Source organism: Microtus oregoni, unplaced genomic scaffold (genome assembly GCF_018167655.1).
Source record: "Microtus oregoni isolate MIOR12 unplaced genomic scaffold, Mior012 000003F_ref0000135, whole genome shotgun sequence".
NCBI lineage: Eukaryota > Metazoa > Chordata > Mammalia > Rodentia > Cricetidae > Microtus > Microtus oregoni.
Window position 1 is genome coordinate 3,993,942 of NW_024543062.1, and position 21,316 is coordinate 4,015,257.

General features: G+C 46.3%; 1 protein-coding gene across 8 annotated transcripts in view; it reads right to left on the reverse strand.

The window, feature by feature from the left end:
* Sun1 (Sad1 and UNC84 domain containing 1) overlaps positions 1–21,316 on the reverse strand; it is a 49,657-nt gene that overhangs the window by 16,125 nt on the left and 12,216 nt on the right. For 5 of the 8 annotated variants that reach the window (XM_041647675.1, XM_041647683.1, XM_041647666.1 and 2 more), the window contains exons 2-12: positions 17,663–17,759; positions 11,088–11,282; positions 9,242–9,426; positions 8,060–8,086; positions 7,778–7,957; positions 4,558–4,755; positions 3,562–3,627; positions 3,200–3,310; positions 1,218–1,316; positions 745–838; positions 118–176 (exon numbers count right to left, since the gene is read on the reverse strand). In XM_041647675.1, coding sequence (XP_041503609.1) covers positions 118–176; positions 745–838; positions 1,218–1,316; positions 3,200–3,310; positions 3,562–3,627; positions 4,558–4,755; positions 7,778–7,957; positions 8,060–8,086; positions 9,242–9,426; positions 11,088–11,282; positions 17,663–17,739 — 1,291 coding nt within the window. In that variant the 5' untranslated portion in view covers positions 17,740–17,759. The remainder of the gene's footprint in view (positions 1–117; positions 177–744; positions 839–1,217; positions 1,317–3,199; positions 3,311–3,561; positions 3,628–4,557; positions 4,756–7,777; positions 7,958–8,059; positions 8,087–9,241; positions 9,427–11,087; positions 11,283–17,662; positions 17,760–21,316) is intronic. The other 3 variants (XM_041647710.1, XM_041647702.1, XM_041647717.1) reach the window with 2 other exon arrangements.

Here is a 21,316-nt window from a genome sequence, read left to right on the forward strand (position 1 = left end):
CTGAAGAAAGAAGATAGCAGTGTGCACATGTACAGGTCCCAAATAGTCAGAGACTGTTTCCACACTGAAACCCATGGACATGTACTGGTCTCTGAAAGCCATCATGCCACATCTTACCTAGTAAAAGTAGGAGTGGGAGGAGCAAGACAAAAACCTTGCATATATTTCGAAGGCACCTAAGTATAGAAAGGAAACCGTTAACTTTGGAAAGTCAGAGGTGGAGTGGCATTCTGCCCCTCCCTGTGTACATACTAAATACCCTGGTGAAGTTTTATCTACAAGGCCTGGCTACACCCACAGGAGGCCCTTTATACATGGTTTGCTAGCAATCTGAGAGGTGCTATCTGGTACCACAAGAAAGACACAAAGGCTTGAGGCCCTGTCCTAAGGGTAGCACCCACTGTGGTGAGCTGGTGCACACAGAACTCACTAGGGCACTAGCATAGGATCTGACTGAGACCTCTAGCTTTACATATATCCAGTGCGCTTAACAATAGCAGTTGCCTTTTCACCTCTGTTAATTTAAAAAACAAAAATATGAAGGTCCGTTGTAAAACATATAAAAATGTATTGATGCAGACATTGCAAATGTAAGCTGAGCCGCTATAGAGCTGCCTACAACTGGTAAAGAACAGCTGTTTACCTCCCCATGCAAACATAGGCCCCAATGCTGACAAGGCATCCTGACCTTGACACAGGAGCCCCTAACATTGACGTGAGATCTTCACATTGACAGTTTCTTACCTGGTAAGAAGAAACACATTCAGCCAAGAAATCAAAGTAACAAATTGGTACCATCCACTCCCTAGCCACCAGAAGGTTCCAGAGGCTGCCTTCCCTACAAGACAAGAGAGCAAGTCTGAGGAAACACGCTTTATAAGCTGCTCCTAGATGAATGTTTCTGGGAAGATGGTGGTAGGTTTGTTGGAGGGACAAAGGCCCTATAACTCTAGTGACCAGGGCAGGAGAACAGTGAGCAACACCAGCTACACACAGGATGAAGCGAGAGGAAGCACCATTCCATGCAGCTCAAGCCATGTATCATGGGGCTTAAGGCCCACACACCCAACACGTGACAAACAGGATGCCATGCGCCTGAAGCAGAGACAAGCATGTCACATTGGGAACCTAACATGAAGCTCTAACCTGGTCCCGTACATTTGTTTACAGCTGCCCCAAACTTTATGAGAGCACTAACACAGAAGCCACATAACCACCTGGAGCAGTAACAGCCAGCCAGAGCGCCGACCATATGGCCTCAGCCACAGACCACCCAGCAGCTCTGGTCCTGTGTAGTGCTCGAACCAAGAGGTCACCTGTGGCAGAGAAGACACAGCAGAGAGCACTGTCAGACAGACTGAAGGGGTCAGCACATACTGACAGTACAGATAGCAAGGCTGCCAGTATACTCTGACCAAACTCCCTCTGGTATCCCAGGAAGAAAACCTTGCTGTGCTCACTCGGACTCCCTCATGCACATTCTTTGTTCTGAAACAAGGTCATCTGTATCCCAGTTTGGCTTTGAACCCACCACGCAGTCAAAAATGACAAAATTCCAGCCTCCCAAGTACATGAGCCATCATACTTGGCTCATTGCAGTTTTGTTTGGTTTTGTTTTTTGGAGGGAGGGTGTTGAGATAGGGTCTCACTATGTGTCCTGGCTAGCCTCAGATTCACAGGATCCACTTACTTCTACATCCCAAGTTCCCAAATGTTGGGATTAAAGGCATGTGCTACCACACTCGGCTCACCCACAGATACTTCACCGAGAGGCAGGTACCTCTTCACCACACCCTATCAAAGGGTCTAGAAGGTGCTCATGAATGCAGGTGGGTGGTGCCTGCAGAGTTCACAGTGGGAAAGTAGTCTTTTATGATGACTGACGTTCTATAGCATCACTATAGACAAGCAACAAAATGAACTTGCACTCAACCTTTCATTACAAAGAGCAGAAAACCTACCCCTTCTTCTTCTTGCTGACCCCCGTTTTTAGAGAAAAGATCTTTTTATATTGTCAGACTGGCCTCAAGTGATCCTATTTGAGCCTCCTAAGCAACTACAGGTATGTGTTACCCACCAAAGGTTTGTTTTTTTTTTTTAAGTCAACTTTGCTCCATTTTTTCAAGAGTGATTACTGACTCTTATCCTAATATTAACATGCTAGCCCTGTAACCATTAAGTTGTTTGAACACAGCATATAACAAGAGAGTGTGGCTTAAGATGATTAAAAATAAATTTTTTAGGGCTGGAGAGATGGCTCAGAGGGTAAGAGCACTGGTTGCTCTTCCAGAGGTCCCGAGTTCAATTCCCAGCAACCGCATGGTGGCTCACAACCACCTGTAATGAGACCTAGTACCTTCCTTGCCAACAGTACATTGTCTGCTTAATAAATAAATAAATAAATCTTTAAAAAAATAAATAAATTTTTCTCATACGCATATAACCGTTTTGCCAGCACGTGTGTCTGTGTACATGTATGCTTGGTGCCTGTGAAGGCCAGAAGAGAGTGTTGAATCCCCTGAACTACACAGTTGTTAGCCACAATGTAGGTACTGGGAATTGGTCCTTTCAAAGAGCAGCAGCCAGTGGTCTTAACTACGGAGCCATCTCTGTAGCCCAAAAAGATTTTTTTAAAGGGCATATTACTTTTATGTTTATTATATCTATGAGACAATTACTTGTGGAGGGTCTTTTGAGACAGCATTTCACTATACAGCTCTGGCTCTCCTGGAACTCACCATGTATAGCAAGTTGACCACAAACTTGTGGTGTGATTCTCCTGCCTCTGCCTCCAGCTGAGGCAACTATTTCTGAAGCTCAGATTAAGAAACAAACAAAACCAAAAAACAGCTGACCAAGAGGTGTCCCCAAAGGTACCTGGAAATTATAGACATGGCCTAGAAAGCACACACCCTTTACAGGTACTTCTTGGGCCTGGGCAGTAGCTACAAGAGCTCGTGCCAACTACAAGTGTCAATGAGGCCATGCTAAACAAATTCACAAAGCATTCCAAGAGATTCTGTGTCCTTTTTTCACTACTGCTATTGAGACAGGGTCTCACCATACATGTACCCTAGGCTGGCCTTGAGCGCATGCACGGTCTATAGTGCTTTGTGAACCTGGCACCACAAAGAAACCAAACAAACAAAGCAGTACTTTTGACAAGAACAAACAAACAGAACAAGGTACGAGACATAACCTGTGTAGGTGCAGAGGCGACCCATGGCCCCTGCCACCCTGTGTGGCTGGGGCAGTTGCGAGTGGGTGGCTGTGTGTGTCTGAAGGTGCTTCTTCCCCTTACAGTCATCGCCTGTGGTGTGGTGACAAGGGATGGAGTGACAGGTTAATACGCAAACCTCAATCAGAATATTGCACAGAATGTTCAAGAACCTAGGAAGCTATCACCCCAAATCACAGCTAGCATCCAGACCGGCTTATTGCTGGCCAGTGAAGCAATAAGCTAGGTGGGCTGTTCATTCTGTGATACTGGAGCCCCAGTATTACAATGGGTCTGGGACCCTCCAAGACCAGCACCACCTTGAATGAGGAAGATGTACTCACACAGGGACTCCCCGTCCACTCTGGAAAGTTCTCCGGCAGTTATCCTCCCACAGTGACCGAGATGGGCTGCAACACATGCAGAAGGGGCTAAGAAAACTCAAAGCCAGCTTGAGTGCCAGATGCCCTATAAAGCCTATAAAGCATGACTAGAGATCATGCCCCAGGAGTGTCAGAGATGCTGACGGTTCCCACCAAATAGGTGAGCATAGGCAACTGGAAGATGAGAATGCTCCAGGCTGTTAAGGTACATCAGCAATTGACAGGTAAAGACCGGTTTGCCTAAAAGGTTTCTGAAGCAAGCTTCTAAATGGCATGCAAATGAACTGGTTTTGCTTAATAAGCAAAAGTAAAAAAATTGAGTCCATTAACTTTATAATTTATTTTCAACTATGTGTGGTGTGTTTATGTATGTGTGTGTGGGGGGGGGGGGATAATACATACATTCGTGCAGATACACCCAGAGGCCAGAAGAGGGTGTCAGGTCTCTGGTACTGGAGCTACAAGAGGGTATAAGCCTCCAATGTGGGTGCTGGGAACCCAACTGAGGTTCTCCACAGGAGCAAAAAGTACCCTTAATCGCTGAGACAGTACTCAAGCCCCCACCCCTACTTTTTAAAAACTTACAAAAAAAAAAGAACCTTTTACTTTGAAAATATTAAATTTGGGCCAGTGAGATGGCTCAGAAGGTAAAGCACTTGCCATGAGTCTGAAGGAGAAAAAACAACTTCACAAAGTTATCCCCTGATCTCCATGAATACCTATACACACAATAATAAAGCCCTAAAGTCTAAATCCTGACCAATCTTCAGAGCGCCAAACTGCACACAGGTCCCATCAACACTTGACAAGCTCCCAAAGGAAGAAGACCCACAGAGCAGCTACAAGAGAGCAGCATGGAGAATGCAGAAGATGCAGTGAAGAGCCTCAGAAGAAGCAGGGCTTCCTCCACCTTGAAAGCAGGATTCGGTGGAGAAAGGAGAAAAAATATTTAAATACCTTCTGACCCATGGCTCTTTGTCTCATAGCTTTGTGATTCATAAGCTCTGGATTCATAGCCTTTCAATTTGTAAGTGTCTGATTCAAAACTGAACTTCATTAAAACCACTTGAAAAAGTTGAACTATGAATGATGCAAAGGACGAGGAGGTATACTTGGCCAGCCACAGAGTCCTATCCAGGTAAAAGGATGCACCGCCTAGTGGAAAACCATGAACACACGTCATTTCTTCCCACAGACTTATCCACCCTATGAACCAGATGGCCAAATTGTCGTTTTCAAAAAAAGCCAAGTTGTAAAGCATTTTTAAACTGTACACTTGGAAGAAGACCACCTGAGAAGAACATCCACCAGGGAGTGAGTCAGAACTGTAGAGGAAGCGCAGTGGTGGCCTCCCCATAAGTGGGACAGTGGGTGAGCACTGCAGGTCCCCCTATGAGGATGCAGAGCCACGGAGGCACAGACTGAAGGCTCTCTGGCTCCCACAGTGGCTGAGCTTGAAAAAAACTTTTCAGTGAGCCTAGCATGTAGAGGGAAGTGCCATAAGTCATGTCTTCATGTTCTTGGAAGCATTTCTACATAAGAAAAGTGAGCCGGGCGATGGTGGCGCACGCCTTTAATCCCAGCACTCGGGAGGCAGAGGCAGGCGGATCTCTGTGAGTTCGAGACCAGCCTGGTCTACAAGAGCTAGTTCCAGGACAGGCTCCAAAGCCACAGAGAAACCCTGTCTCGAAAAACCAAAAAAAAAAAAAAAAAAAAAGAAAAAAAAGAAAAGTGAACACATGGGTGCTGTCTAGTCCACAGATCTGTGGGGTGCTGGAGACCCATGGCCTGCAAAGTACTGCATCCATTTACTCCCAAGCCGAGAAATGCTTAGCATGTTCAGAGCCTGAGTTGGAGGCCAGCCTGAATTAGTGAAGTGTGGGTAGTATGGTTTGAAAGAAAATACTAGAGCTTTAAATTTTTCAGAAGAAGGTTGGACAGACAGCTCAGTGGGAGGAGCCCTTCCAGAGGATCCACATGGCAGCTCATGGTCACCCATCCATAATTCCAGTGTCAGGTGATTCGACCTCTGCAGGGCACTGCACACACACAGTGCACAAACATATATGCAGGCAAAACCCATACACATAAAATAATACACTGATACATATAAAATGGTAAGTCTTATTAGTAGTAATTAGCTTTTTTTTCAAAAGGATAGTGAAGGGGCTATTTTCTAACTGGAACGTTGTACTACAAAATCCCGAACCTGAGCAGTCAGCCCCAAAGTCAACAGGTCCACAGCCACCCTTGCACAAGCTCCTCACAGGCTAGAGGAACTGTAGAAGTTTAGCCAGAGGCATGCATGTCCGTTTCCTAGCTAATCAAAAACTCATCACATTGGCAAGATGTTAGTAAAAGAAAAATGTTGAGCTGGCAAGAGTAGGAGAGTTCCAAGGCAGGACATGTGCTTGGCACTTGTAAAGAAGCCTTGGGTTCGACCACCAGGACCAAAAGAGTAAAAGAAGGAGAAAAACCCATATCTGCTGTAGGGGATAGCAAGGCAGGCCAGTCTTTATCAACGGTAGCTGGAAGGATATATATACAACTGAAATAACACACAGCACAGACATCAAAATAATCTCAGTTAACATACAACTCTTAAAGCTGTGCAGCCTAAGCTATAGCTAAGCAGAGACACCCAGGCACAGGTGTATGGCTCAGTATATAGGCTGAACAGCTGGGAGGTGCACTTCACCTGCAGACAGCCTGCAGTTGGTCTTTCTGTTACAAATATTGGCTTGTGGCCAGGCGGTGGTGGCACACGCCTTTAATCCCAGCACTCGGGAGGCAGAGGCAGGCGGATCTCTGGGAGTTCGAGGCCAGCCTGGTCTACAAGAGCTAGTTCCGGGACAGGGACCAAAGCTACAGAGAAATCCTGTCTCGAAAAAACAAACAAACAAACAAACAAAACCAAATATTGGCTTGTTAAGCAGAAGCTACAGGAGGGCTGAGCTAAGAAGCATACTACAGCACTACTGGTGCTGACTGAAATAGGGCAGTGTGGTGAGGGGATATCTGTATGGCCCAGCAGTGCCCCTGCTAGCAGGCATCACGTTCAGCTGTATAAAGGAAGCTGGTGGGAGCATCTGGGATAAGCCATGGCCCAGTGAGAGCTGTGAAGCAAGGCCAAAGGGAGGCACTAAGCTCACAGTGGCCTTCACACTCACAGATATGATGAGAAAAAGAAGCCACCTCTCCCTTCCCTTTCTATGATTCTTACTTTGTGACATTAATGTTAAAGTGCTGACAACACTACAGCAAAGTCTGCACACAAGAATAAAACTGTGGGGCTGGAGAGATGCTCATTTGTTAAGAGCACTGGCTGCTCTTCCAGAGGTCCTGAGTTCAATTCCCAGCAACCACATGGTGGCTCACAACCATCTGTAATGAGATCTGGTGCCCTCTTCTAGCAGACAGGGATACATGGCAGGCAGAATACTGCACTCACTTAATCAATCAATCAATCAATCTTTTTAAGAAATAGGACTGTAGAAACAGAAGAAACTAGACATGAGCAATAAGGATGGAATTCTCAGTGCTGCTCTGGCCTTCCTGGCACTCATGGTGGGGAAGGCCCAGCATCATGCTTGAAAGACAGAAGGGTCTATAGTCGTTCTCAAAGTGGCCCAGGAGGAAGTTCGAGTAGTCCAAAACAACCTGACTGCTTAGCTACTTGTGATGACCTCTATATCAGGTAAGAAAGTCAGGATGCTGCCACCACCCAAATGCCAGGCTCCAAGTTATCCTCCCAGAGCACCCCTGTCTTACACTATCACACCAGAGACCCCACTGTGAGCAGCATCGACTTCTGGTGCTACAGCTACCTGGGCATCTGGGCTGCACTGGAATGACACAGAGAAGAACCCAAATTGGAAGCCACAGAAGTAGAAATTTTTCTTTTTCTTATGTTCAGTCCAAATTTACCAAATCTGAACTACTTCCAGGTATAAAAATACTAAGCACAGAACCACAGGCTGGGAAGGGACAAGTAGGACAGAGCTAATTCAGGTCTATTTAACTCTGCAAGAATAATTCTGAGTTCAATTCTGTAAGGGAAACAGTGTAAGACACCAACGCCTGTGCTGGGGATGGAACCTAAGGCCCATAGTCAGATTTATAAGAACAGGAAGAGCTGGGCAGACCCTTTTACAAACTACAGAGGCAGGAGACTTACGCTGTTTTAGAGTCCTATCTCTGGAGTAAACCCTCGAGGTGGTCCCATGGGTGGCAGAGTGGGCTGTGAGTGCATCAGTGCGCGCTGAGAGCATTCTGCAGTCATGGCAGGTGTATCCATTACTGGCTGTCACCTCTGTTGCCAGTTCACCGTTTCCCTGAGTGGCAGCTTTATTTCCACCTGAGGTTTTCAAAAGGCAAACGAAAGCTAGTGATCACTATCTGCAGATTACCCAACCATGGCTTCTGGTTTAAAAAGTATACAAAGTATCAAAGTAATTACCTTTAAGGTCTCCATCATCATCAAGACCTGAAATACACATACACACACATTACACTGTGAAATAGAACCAATGCCACCACAACTGTGCCAGGTGACAGGTCAGCGCAATGCCGTGGCATTGTTGGGGTGGGTCTGTTTCTAAAATGCATGAACCTCCTGTCACCCAAACATGATGTGGCATGGGAAGAGACCTGCATTCTAGCACATTCTGGCCCAAAAGGACAAACAAGAGGGAAGAAGTAGCCAGCTGTGTGGAACCTCTAGGCTTTTAACTTACAGCATGTGTGGCCTGAGACTGCTCCATGGCTAAGTAAAGCAGAGGCATCCCAAGCCAAGCACTCAGGACTCCTCCAGCAGAGCAACCAGAACATAAGCTGAACTCAGCAGGTGGCTCTGTGGCTCTTAGCAGAGGCTGTCTGTGTGCTCAGCCTTGGTGACATGGCATAGGTCACCTTAAGGATGCAGATGGCACTGTATCTGAGCTGGGGCAGACTCTTGTCTTCCAGTACTGATTGCTTCACAGAAAGTCCTTTATTTTAGAAGGGGTCTTTTATGGAGCTCGGGTTGACCTTGAACTCACTATGTAGTTTAGGTTTGGCTTCAACTCCTGATTCTCCTGCCTTCACATTCTGGGTTTCTGGATTATAGGAATATGCAACCATGTCCAGCCTGTAACAAGTGCTTTCTAATGACTCAAAAATACTTTTCTGTTGTTATTGGTTTTTTTTGTTTTTCGAGACAGGGTTTCTCCATGTAGCCTTGGCTGTCCTGGAACTCTGTAGATCAGGCTGGCTTCAAACTCACAGAGATCTGCCTGCCTCTGCCTCCCGAGTCCTGGAATTAAAGGCATGTGCCGCCACTGCCCGGTTTCAGAAATTTTACTGCTTTCTAGAACATACTAGGAATTTTACACTACATTTGAGTGTCCCATACGGAGAGTGGCTACAGGATTGCTGCCTGTTCACTTAATCTGTCATATTACGGTGAGCAATAAATAATCACACCTCGCCTAAGCCACTGAGACAGCAGATGAAGACAGGATTCACATGCCCCCCGGGAGCCCACAAAGAGCTTAACTGTACTATCAGCAAACCATTTGTAGGCCAACCTCTGCCCCCTCCCAGAACAACTGCAGACAAAACCATGCTGGGGACAAGAATGTTCAAGTCTGTGGTTACTAACCCCAGAAGTGGTCCACTTTGGTCTGCTCACGAATCAGAGACTCATCTAGCACAGGATGCCGCAGCACCGTGGCACTCCTCAAGCTGCAAGAGCTGTCGTGGCTGGTGCTGGAGGACACGCCCTTCCCCGACAGGTGGTTGATACTAAAAGCTGGCTTGCTTGCACTTCTGCGCTGTCTGACTGTCCTACAAAGAAGTAAGAAATGCGGAAATGCGTTTTTAGACTTTCCTTAGAAAATATAGAATCACTAGATTTTATCCAAACAAAATTTGTGCCAAAGAACACACACAGCATTTTAAGACAAGTCATTTTTATGCCTTGTCTGCTATAATCTAAACATCCATTAATCTAAAAAAAGGGGGAGGGGGAATTTATTTAGCTGGAGTCCAAGAATTTGTTCTAAAAAATGTCAGACTATTCTGGGCCCAACAATCCAAAATTGGATCAAACTTGAAATAACCTGAAAATAAAAACGACTTAAGAGTTAAAACAAATGCTACAGCTTCTCCATCTAACCACGCCACTCCTTTCTCTGAACAAGTGACAGCACACACACCAGCAGCCCCACTGCTTCTGATCTAGCAGAGTTGCCAACACAGCAAGAGGTAGTGGTTAATTGAAGGAACTCTGCCTATATTCTTATCACACAACACAAGGAGCTCAAACACAAATGACAGCTGGATGTGGTAGCACATGTCTTTAATTGCAGCAATCAGTAGACAGAAACAGGCAGATCTCTGTGAGTTCCAGCCAGCCCCAGCTACAGTGAGACTATCTCAAAACAAACAAATACAACAAAACTCCAAATGTCCTCTAAGTATTTTGCATCAAGTGATGTAAATGGGTACACACAGGTCAAAGCACAAAACTACCTCCTCCAGGAAGCTTGGTGTGGTGAAAGGCTGTGCTAATACACAGTACACAGTACAGTCATCAGCCTGGTCTCCTGTCCCAGGGATTATAGCTTTTGGGCACCTTTGGGTGGCCCCAAAGAGAGCTGTGCTTGGGAGTCAGCTGCCACAACTGAATAGTCTAACATTTTATGTGACAGTCTACAGGTCTCAGGGTGAAGCACACTAAATAGGGCCCCATGCAGTGTGGACAAGGTGTTAGCAATCCCGTGCACTCACGAGGGCAACACAATTTTTTTATGAACAAAATAAATTAAAGGGTATCACTTATGCTGGGCATGATGGCACACACCTTTAACCCCAGTACTAAAGGGGCAAGTGGACCTCTATGAGTTTGAGGCCAGCCTGGTCTGCAAAGCAAGTTCCAGGACAGCCAGAGCTGTTACACAGAGACACCCTATCTTGAAAAAACAAAAACAAAAAAAGTGTCACTTCTATTCAGTGTCTCAGAAAGGCAGAGATGGTGGGAACTTTTGCCATTGACTATAGTGAAGACAAGCATGGAAGGTAGAGACAAAATATACTAAGCAGGCCAACTGTACATGCATAGGTACACAGCTCGCACGCGTCACAGAGAGGCTTGAGTCAGCCGTGACAGATCAGTGAGCAGCGCCGCAGCTGCCGACCCAGCGAGACTGCACCCCTCCACATGTGGTAGGCCAGTGAAGCTCTGCTCATCCATGATGAGACAGTTTATGCCTGTGACCATGAGAAGTTCGTCCGCACTGCCATCTCATGCATATTAGCATATCAGCTCCACTCTGTGGACAGACAGCAGATACTCTGAGCATTCCAGAACAATTTCAGTCAGTGCACATGGCAAATCTGCACATGAACGTGTGTGTGCACAAACAATTCCAGGGAAAGAGCTTGGTTTGACAAGCTGGAAAGCCAGTGGGTTTGACAACTGCGAAAATAAGCCACATGGTGCTTACCTGGTTTCTTTCTCCTTGGAGGGGGTGGCCCTGCTGGTGCTGATGTGCGTATCTACAGCCTGGCTGTCCCCACTGCTATATGTTGCTGCTGTTGTGACCAGGCGTAAGCTGCGGCGGGACATCCTCGGAGAGTCAAACACAGGTTCCAATCTGTGCTCAGTCTCAAAATCCAGGGCATCCGAAGAATAACTAGAACTGGAAAGAGACATGGCTGGAGCAAGCACTGGTTGCCAGGTCAGGAGCCATGACACTCCTGTGTGCTGACTTTACTGCACTGCAAGGGCAGCCATACATGAACCTTCGCCAGCCCCTTCACCTGCTGACCTCAGGTGGGGAGGCCTGGAACTTTGTCTGAGAACAGTTGTTTAGGGCAGGCAAAGACTCCTAGAATCCTGATGGGGCACTAAGACAGTAACATTGCAAGGACTGAAGTGAGATCAGCGACATGTTCTTGAGAAGAAAATGGAAAGCCCCAGAACAAACATTTCATACACTGAAGCTAGATGAACATAAAATCCTTCGGAGCCATGGCAAAGACTGTCACTTCCAATGCAATGGATAAAAAGATGCACCATTGGGGCTGGAGAGATGGCTCAGTGATTAAGAGCACTGGCTGCTCTTCCGGAGGACCTGAGTTCAATTCTCAGGTCCACAAGGTGGCTTACAACCATCTGTAGAGGGATCTGATGCCCTATTCTTCAGGCATAGTCATACATACAGATAGAACACCTATATACATAAAATAAATAAATCTTTAAAAAAAAGATGCACCATTCTGTGCGGTATCCAGTTTGTTCAGTCCAAAAGCCAGCTGGTTCCCCTCTCAGATAACCTGAGGGTGAGGCTATGCTAACCCTATTAGCAGCATCCCTCTTCATCAAGACACAACTAACCCAGTCACTCTGGAAAAGTAGCTGCACATGGTAAGGGTGACAGCAGGTGAGCATGAGGCACCCTGGGAGAAGAGACAAAGAGTAATATCAGCTGGGGACCTCAAAAGAGCATAAAAAAAAGACACAAAGTAGTCAGGGGGGTGTTACGGGAGGTCCTCCCACTCCTCCAGCCTATCGCCGCTGAGATACCAGCCCATTGGGGCGTGGTCTCTCTCCCTTTAAAAAAGCAGCCACTTCCCTCTCCTCTCTCTCTTCACTTCCTGCTCCGCCGGCGACTAGACTCCCTTCCTGGTTGCGCAGAGGGCTGACGGTGATCTGTAAGTTTTTTCCCCTTTAAATAAATACCACCCTATTAATCATAATTCCAAACTGGTGTGGCATTGTTTATGACTTACGCCATCAGGGGGGAAATGACAGATACCTTGGGAAGTCCTACTCTATAGGCAACCCCAGCAGCCAGGAGCTAGTGGCTTTTCAGCCTCATGCCCTGCTAACACAGGGGCCCTGGGGCCTCAAGGGTATAGCTGGAGAAGATCTCACAGGTGGGACACCAAGTCAGCCTGGTAAGTGCCACTAAGAAGGTAGTACAGGGGGCTGGAGAGATGGCTCAGCGGTTAAGAGCATTGCCTGCTCTTCCAAAGGTCCTGAGTTCAATTCCCAGCAACCACATGGTGGCTCACAACCATCTGTAATGAGGTCTGGTGCCCTCTTCTGGCCTGCAGACATACACACAGACAGAATATTGTATACATAATAAATAAATAAATATTAAAAAAAAAAAAGAAGGTAGTACAAATGCTTTAGCAGGCACGGCCCTTAGGATGTCAAAGATGCTTGAGACAGCCGGGCAATGGTGGCGCACGCGGGCCTTTAATCCCAGCACTCGGGAGGCAGAGGCAGGTGGATCTCTATGAGTTCGAGGCCAGCCTGGTCTACAAGAGCTAGTTCCAGGACAGGCTCTAAAGCTACAGAGAAACCCTGTCTCGAAAAACAAAACAAAGCAAAAACAAACAAACAAAAAAAGATGCTAAAAAAGATGCTTGAGATAGGGTACACTAGCAAAAAGGCTGAGTCATGATGAGATAAAAGCTGACAGCAGAGTACTAAATGAGAACACTTGCTAGGCCAATTTCAGTGAACCCTAAAATTATCTTCCTTCTAGTAGAGTACTGTAAACAATTATGGCTTTAGTTTACAAAGATTGCATTTGATGTCATAATTGATCTATAGATAAGGACCAGCATTGTGATGGTTTGAATAAGTATGACCAAAGCCAGGCAGCCTTTAATCCCAGCACTGCACAGGCAGAGGCAGGTGGACTTCTGTGGGTTTGAGGACAGCCAGGGCTACACAGTGAAACCCTGTCTCAATAAACAAAAAACAAGTCAGCGGTGGTGGCGCATGCGCCTTTAATCCCGGCACTGAGGAGACAGAGGTAGGCGGATCTCTGTGAGTTCCAGGCCTGACTCCACAGCTACTGTGAAAAATAAAAACAAACAACAACAACAAAAAGAATGGAAGAATGGTCTCTATAGGATCATTATTGGAATGCTTAGTCACCAAGCAATGGAACTATTTGAGAAGGATTAGGAGGTGTGACCTGTTGGAGTATGTGTGGCCTTGTTTGAGGAAGTGTGTCACTGTGGATGGACTTTGCAGTTTCAAAAGCCCACACCAGGCCCAGTGTGCCTCTACCCACTGCCTTCATATCAGGATGAAGAACTTTCAGCTACTTCTCCAGAGCCATGTCTGCCTGTGTACTGCTTGCTTCCTGCCATGATGATGATGATGGACTAAACTCTGAAATTTTAAGAAGCCCCAATTAAATGCTTTAGTTTATAGGAGCTGCTTTGGTCATGGTTCTTTTCATGGAATAGAACACTAAAGATACACACCATCTCGGCTTCCCATTCCTCCACCCATTCACCCTCAGACTCTAACTGCTAGGTAAGGGATCCTCATAGCTCAGGGTGCATTTGACCCTGTGGTGTGGTAGGAAGAGCGCAGGCTATCTATAGCCACTGTCTGCAAAGGACCAGAACTGTCTAGCCAGAGAAGTGAGACCTACCACGTGGAGGCTAAGAGAAAACTGAAACTGCCCCACTCACACTGCTGACTATAGTCTGGATATGAAGTGGCACCATGTTATGTGATGAGCGTTTCATGCATACATGGTTTGTATGTGCAGGTCAGAGGACAACTTATAAGGGACAATTCTTTCTTCCCATCATTTAGGTACCAGGGATAGGAGTGAGTTCACTGGGCTTGGTGAGAACACATGAATTAATCCAGTAAGCCATCTCCACAGACCCTAGAATTTACTTTGTAGCCCAGACAAGTCCCCAACCTGCTGCCTCTGTTCTCCTGTGTGGCAGTTGCAGACACACACACACATACAGGGCTCCTCAAAGAGGGAAGCCTGACACACACCCTTCCTTCCTGCAGAATCCTGCAGCCATGTCCTGTGCCCTGTACTGAGTCCCTCCCACCCTCCTGGGACCTCTTCTTAGTCACTTCTTCCACTGTCTCCACACCTAAGATTCTCTCTTAGGTCTTATCACAGCATCCAGACTCTCAGCGGGGCCCCACAGTGAAAAGTAACAAACACTCTTGGCTACATCATACCCAATTCCACCTAACCAACTGCTCCCTGAGGGCCCTGGCTTTGAGCAACTGACTCACTAACAATGCTCAGTCTCACCATGGTTGGCTTTCCACAGCACTTGGCCTGCTGCAGACTCATGGCACCCAGGCACACTGAGGCTGGCTCAATGCAGCCACCCCTCATCCTGTACACAGCCTTCCTCCTACCAGAGGAAAAGCAGTTACTGCCTGCAGAGCATATAGCTCTAAGTCTGAGGACTTCTGAGGGAGGCCATCAACAGCTGCCATGACCCTTGTGAGCAGCTGACTGGACTGACAACTGGTGGGTCAAGGAACAACAAAAGCCATCTCAAGTCTCTCTAGACTATGACACAAAACTCCATCACACCACTGGGCATGTGATGAAGCCATGCCAGTGAAGAAGGCCAGTACGGTGATGCATAATTGAACTTCAGTGCCAGGCTAGTAAGATCCTCTCTGAAAAAAACAAACACAGTAGTTGCAGAGATAAATCAGTTAGTCAAGTGCTTGAAATACAAGTGGAAGGACTTGAGTCCAATCCCAAGCACCCACACACAAAAAAGCAAGTGTGGGTGGCCTATGGTGGTAACGCCAGCACTGGGGAGACAACAGGCAGATCTCCCTCAGCCTCACTGAAATAGTGAGCCCCAAGTTCAAATCCTGTCTCAAAAACCAAGGTAGATGACACCTGAAGTTAATATCTGACTTCAACACACACATATACCTATAGGCAAACAAATATGAAAACCTAGAAATATCTTATATAGACACAAACAATAAGGCTCAAACTTCTAGACCTAATACCACTTCACAGGAAATATAAGTAGACTCAAGAAAGAAGTTATTGAAACATAGGGTGAGGATCCTGCTTGGGGTAATGTGAAAACTCCCTATGAACAAAAGGAGATGGATCTGGGAAACTTTATTCTTTTTTTTTAATTCCCTATGTAGACCCAGCTGGCCTCAGAATTCCACCTGCCTCTACCTTTTGGGTGCTGAAGTTAAAAATCACATTCCCACCAAAACTAGGCATGAGGGAGGCAGTATCACTGCAGGATGGAGCAGGAGGCAGCAGACCAACTTCTCCTTTCTCCCCAAATTCTCACAGCATGCGCATTTTCCAAGAGAAAGTCATAGAGGCTCTGGATGGTCACTGAGATGGCTAAGAATTAAGACATGAAAGCTGCTGAACCAGCGCTGGCACAGGTTAGCAGGTGTTCTGCCTCCTGCCACACTGACCATCTGACTGGGGACCATGACAAGTTTTCAGAGAAACTGAGACCAAAAGCCTGGAACTGCACCCACAGGCTCCCTATGCCATGACTGTGCCTAGGCTTACTGTCCCCCATTGGGTCTTCCCTTCAACTCTGTCAGCCCAGCTTCGCTGTTCAACCCTGCTCTGTGCTCCTGTCTGGGTCATGCTGTCAATGGCCTACAGCAATCTTCCCACGGCCTATGACAATCTCACTTACTTTTGGGACCCAACTGCAACCCACTGGTTACTGGTTCAGATCCACAGTCACATGTCTCTCCTGATTTATCAATCCTGTCTACCCAATGACCCCACTAAAACTGGGACTACCACTACTGGCTCTCACTGAGCACCACCCATCGCTGTATTCCTGACAGTCTGGCCTACTCAGTCCTACCTATATACTTTAAGCATAGCTCTATGGATTAAATCCTCAGACGGACCCCAGCCTACATACCTACATGTTGCTACCTTGCCACCACTCCTCCGCATCACCTGTCCACAGACCCATAAGCCTAACTGAACAAAGGCTATGAACATCACTGTAGCCAAGCACAGGTTTCCCCGGACACATGGATTAATACTGTACTTAAAACAGGTCATAAAGGCTAAAAATAAGTCAGTAAGAATAACTGTTTCTATAATCCCAGACAGGCTCAGGGAAGTCACCTGAGCTGGCCACTCATTTACTTCTGACATATTATAGGCTCCAGGCCAAAACATCATTGTGAGTTTAGGGTCAGTCTGGGCTACATGGGGACAATTTGACTCAAAACATAAACTAAGCCTAGCAAGTATCCCTTGCAAGTGCAGTTGGACTGAGGCTAGGAATGGAAAGCAGAGTGGTCACACATCACAGCTGATCACTGCTCCAAAAGAATCTTCTCAGGGCTGGGGAGATAGGTCATAAGAAAAGTGCTCGCCAAGATGGTGTGAGAAAGGCATGGAAACCTGTCTGCAATCCCAGTGCTAAGAAGAGATCCCAGAACAAACAGGCTAGTTAGACTAACCAAACTGGTGAGCTCTGAATTCAGTGAGAGCCTGCATCAATGAAAAAGTTAAGAGGAAACAAGGAAGATACTCACTGTCTACCCCTAGCCTCCACATACATACACTGACATATGCCCACACACAGGTAAGTATGTGTACACACACAAACATGGTATTTTCTTTAGATACTTCCTGATTTCTTTTAGGTTTTCTTGTGGATTCACCTTATAGGCAAAGCCACTGGACAATGACTCAGCACATACATCCCACGTGCCTCTCACATCTTGCCAGGCGCCCAAGTTTTCCTGCCTGCCAGTCATGCCCTAACCTATAGGACAATTCATTCTCCTCAGCACACACCACAGCTTGCAGTGAGGCCCTCTGCAATCACTCTTCCCAGTTGGCAAACTGGAAAGGAACAGAGCAACAAGCAGTTACTGAGGCTCAAAGGACCCAAAGAACAGGAACATCCTGTCTGGAGCATGCTCCTGGAATCTGGCCTTCCAAAGGCAGCCCCTAGATCAGTGTCTCTCAGGGGATGCCCAAACTATTGACAAAATACTGGTCACACTCTCAGGCTTACTCCCAATCATGGCCACAGGGTGGAGCCTGAAATAGTGAGTCACTCAAAGTGACTAACACCTGAGTCACTGCAAGAGGTGTCTCAGAAGCCCACAGCTCTAGGAGCCACTCACGGCCTCCATGTTCACACGGTTGTGAAAAACTCAACGCTGTGTGACTGTCACATCAACACACAGCTGTGTGTTGAGGTCTTGTGGCACTGCACCCCAACGGGGGGGGGGGCACTCACTCACCTGAGTGCGTAGGTGTAGCCGGTATTTTCCGGTACACACTGGGGTGGAGTGTATGTATGTAGCCGAGAAAAATCCATGTTCACTGTCTCAGACCATGCTGCAAAGGGAACAGAAAAGGACTAGGTGTTAAAAAATTAGCACAAGTCCAGAGATTGGGTTTGTAACCGCATTTTGATTGTTAACAGATGACAGTTTTTCCTAGTCCCAAGTCAAAGCTTCTGCCATGTGTCAGCTCCAAATGTACACATAAAAATGAAACTCCGGCCACATAAGCATACCCACCAGGGTTGGGTCCCAGAACCCCAGTTTTCTCATGGTGAGATGGGAGGTAAGATAGGAGAAGTCCCACAAGTGCACAAGTCAGCCAGCCTGGTACACAACCACTGCCTCAAACAGGGCGGAAGGCAAGGAACAACACTTGCTGCTGTCCTCTGACCTTCACACTGGTACATCTGCACACACACACCATATACAACCCCCCCACACACACAAAACTAAAACCAAAAGATAACAAGTGGGTGAGGCGTGGTAATAATCCTAGCACTAGAAAGGCTGAAGCAGAAGAATTACCTTGGGTTTGAAGCCAGCATGGTCTACAAACCAAGAACCTCACTAAAAATAAAAACTAGCAAGAAGGTCTCTGCTAATTTTATAAAATGCATATTATTGACTTTTACTTTATGAAATAAAATTGTCTTGGGAAAAAAACTAGCAAGAGAAATCTTGGGCCAGTTTATAATGACATAAACTGGGCACTTTGCAAGAAAACCTGACAGTGACTCCAGAGTCCTTTGTTGAAATATGACTTTCCATTTCTTTTTTTTTTTTTTTTGGTTTTTCGAGACAGGGTTTCTCTGTAGCTTTGGAGCCTGTCCTGGAACTAGCTCTGTAGACCAGGCTGGCCTCGAACTCACAGAGATCCACCTGCCTCTGCCTCCAGAGTGCTGGGATTAAAGGCGTGCGCCACCACCGCCCGGCTATGACTTTCCATTTCTTTCCTCTTTTTTGTTTGTTTGTTTTTCAAGACAAGGTTTCTCTGGGTAACTGCTACCTCTGCCTCCCAAGTGCTAGGATTAAAGGCATGCACTACCTTACCAGACTAAAGTTTATTTCATTTTTGAGGTTTCTCTATGCAGTCCTGGAACTCACTATGTAGATAAGACTGCACTCAAACTCACAAAGATTCCCCTGCCTCTGCTCCCTTAGTGTTGGTGTTAAAGGCATGCACCACCACACTTTCCATTTCTAGAAGGTGTCATTCGCTCCCAGTCTTCTGAAGTGAGGATTAGCATTAAGAAAAAGATGACGCCAGGCTATGGTGGCTCATGCCTTTAATTCCAGCACTCAGGAGGCAGAGGAAGGCAGACCTCTGTGAGTTTGAGGCCAGCCTGGTCTACAAAACGAATTCCAGAACAGCCAGGACTGTTTCACAGAGAAACCCTGTCGAAAAACAAAAAACAAACAAACAAAAAAACACAAAAAAGGAAAAAGATAACTAATTTTCATCCATGGTCAGAGAGAGCAGCTCTGCCATCCTTTGCTGCCAAGCTGAGGTTTGTAGGAGTACCTCAGAACCAAACAAGAAACCCGGTAGCAAACAAGAGAAGGATCAGCAGAAGTTGGAGACTTCTATACCTTCTCCCCTAAGGCAAACATAAAACTGTGGTGAGTGCATTGTTTCTCAGGTTCTCATCTTCGCTTCTTTACAATGACTCAAATCTTCCTCCAGCTAAAAGTACAAGGCACATGTGTGCAAGCACACACACATTTATGGAATGTACTCCATGGCCTCATAAAGGCGGGAAGTAGCTCAGTGGAATTGTGTTTAAGACTACACATCATTCACAAGGCCCCAGGTTCCACCCCAGAACTGAAAAACAAAATAAAATACAACTACTCCTGATAGTAATGGGAATCATAGCCACTGGAAATCTAGGGAAACACAGTGGTGGCTGATACCTGCAACCCCAGCACACTGAGGCCGGAGGAGCGCTATGAATTCCAGGCCAGTCTCATCTACAGGTAAAATCCTGTCTGTGCCTTTAATCCCAGCACTGTGATCTCTGAGTTCAAGGCCAGCCTGGTCTAGAGAACAAGTTCCAGGACAGCCAGGGCTATACAAGAGAAACCCTGTCTCGAAAAAAAAAACAAACCAAACCTAAATGTTGTGGCTTTTTTGTTTGTTTTTAAAAGAGGGACACCAAACCAAACCAATCAAACAGAACTAAGAAAGCCAGGCATGGTGGTTCAAGCCTGTAACTCCAGAGCTCAGGAGGTAGAAACAAGAGGAATACTGCTATTTTGAAGCCTGCTGGGCTATAAAGCACAATCCTGTCTCATAAATGAGTTAAAACCAAATAAGAGAAGAAAATAAAATAGAAAATAAGAATATTCTAAACAAAAACATAGATATGAATGACAGTTTTAAAAGCTATATTAAAAGGACTTTCATTACATCATTTTCTTTTCTGCTTAGAGATTTAATTTTTTAATGAATATGAGTATTTTGCCTGCATATATGTATGTGCACCATGTGCATAACTGGTGCTCACAGAAGCCAAAAGAGGGTGTTGAACCTGGGTCCAATGCAAGAGCAGGAATTATTCTTACCCACTGAGCCATTAGCCCAGCCCTAACACTATTTTCCTTAAAATAGCCCAAATATTCCTTTAAAAATAAGACACTCACATTGGTATCTCTATGGTAACACATGCCGATCATCCCAACATCTGGGAGACACAAGTAGGAGATCAGGACTTCTAGGCCAGCCTGGGGTGTGAGATCATGTGTCACAAAATGCACTACAGCACCGATTCTCTCTTTTCCTTTCTTTCTTCCTTCCTCCCTTCCTTCCTTCTTTCCTTTGATTGTTCAAGACAGGGTTTCTCTGTGGTTTTGGAGCCTGCCCTGGAACTAGCTCTCGCAGACCAGGCTGCTGGCCTTGAACTCACAGAGATCCACTGGCCTCTGCCTCCCCAGTGCTGAAATTAAAGGTGTGTGCCACCACCGCCCATCATCATCATCATCTTTTTTTTTTAGAAAAGAAGAAAGAAGTCTCATTGTTTCTTTTAGGCTGTCCTCCAACTCATGACTCAAGCAATCCTCCTGCCTCAGCCTCCTGAGCAGCTAGGACAGCAGGTATTGTCACCACACCCAGGAGGTCTAAGAACTTCACAGTACACTTGAGTGTGAGAAAACACTTCAGCCTGCCAGCCACACTCCTGGCAGGTGAGGGGACATGTTAACAACCTTCTGCAGGTAACAGTAACTGCTGAACCCAATAATGCCTGATACCTGCTTAGCTGCTCCATCCCCCTCTTTGTATGTCAGGGACACTTGAACAGACCCAAACAAGAATGTCAAGGTACAGAACTTGACAACACCTCACTGGCTCCAACCTCCTGGCAGGCTCTAGGGTCTCACACACACTGCTCCCCAACCCCCGAACAACAGGGCCCCACCCTGGTAGAATGTAATAATGGATTCTGACCAGGTGACCGGAACATTCTGGGCCAAATGACAACATCAGTAACCACTCCTATTGTCTTTCTTCAGAAAAGGTGTTCAACTACTTCTTGTCATCCTGTTATCTACTTGACATCAAAATCAAACTTCCTACCTTCATTTCCCAAAAGGACTTTTCACTATCCAGTC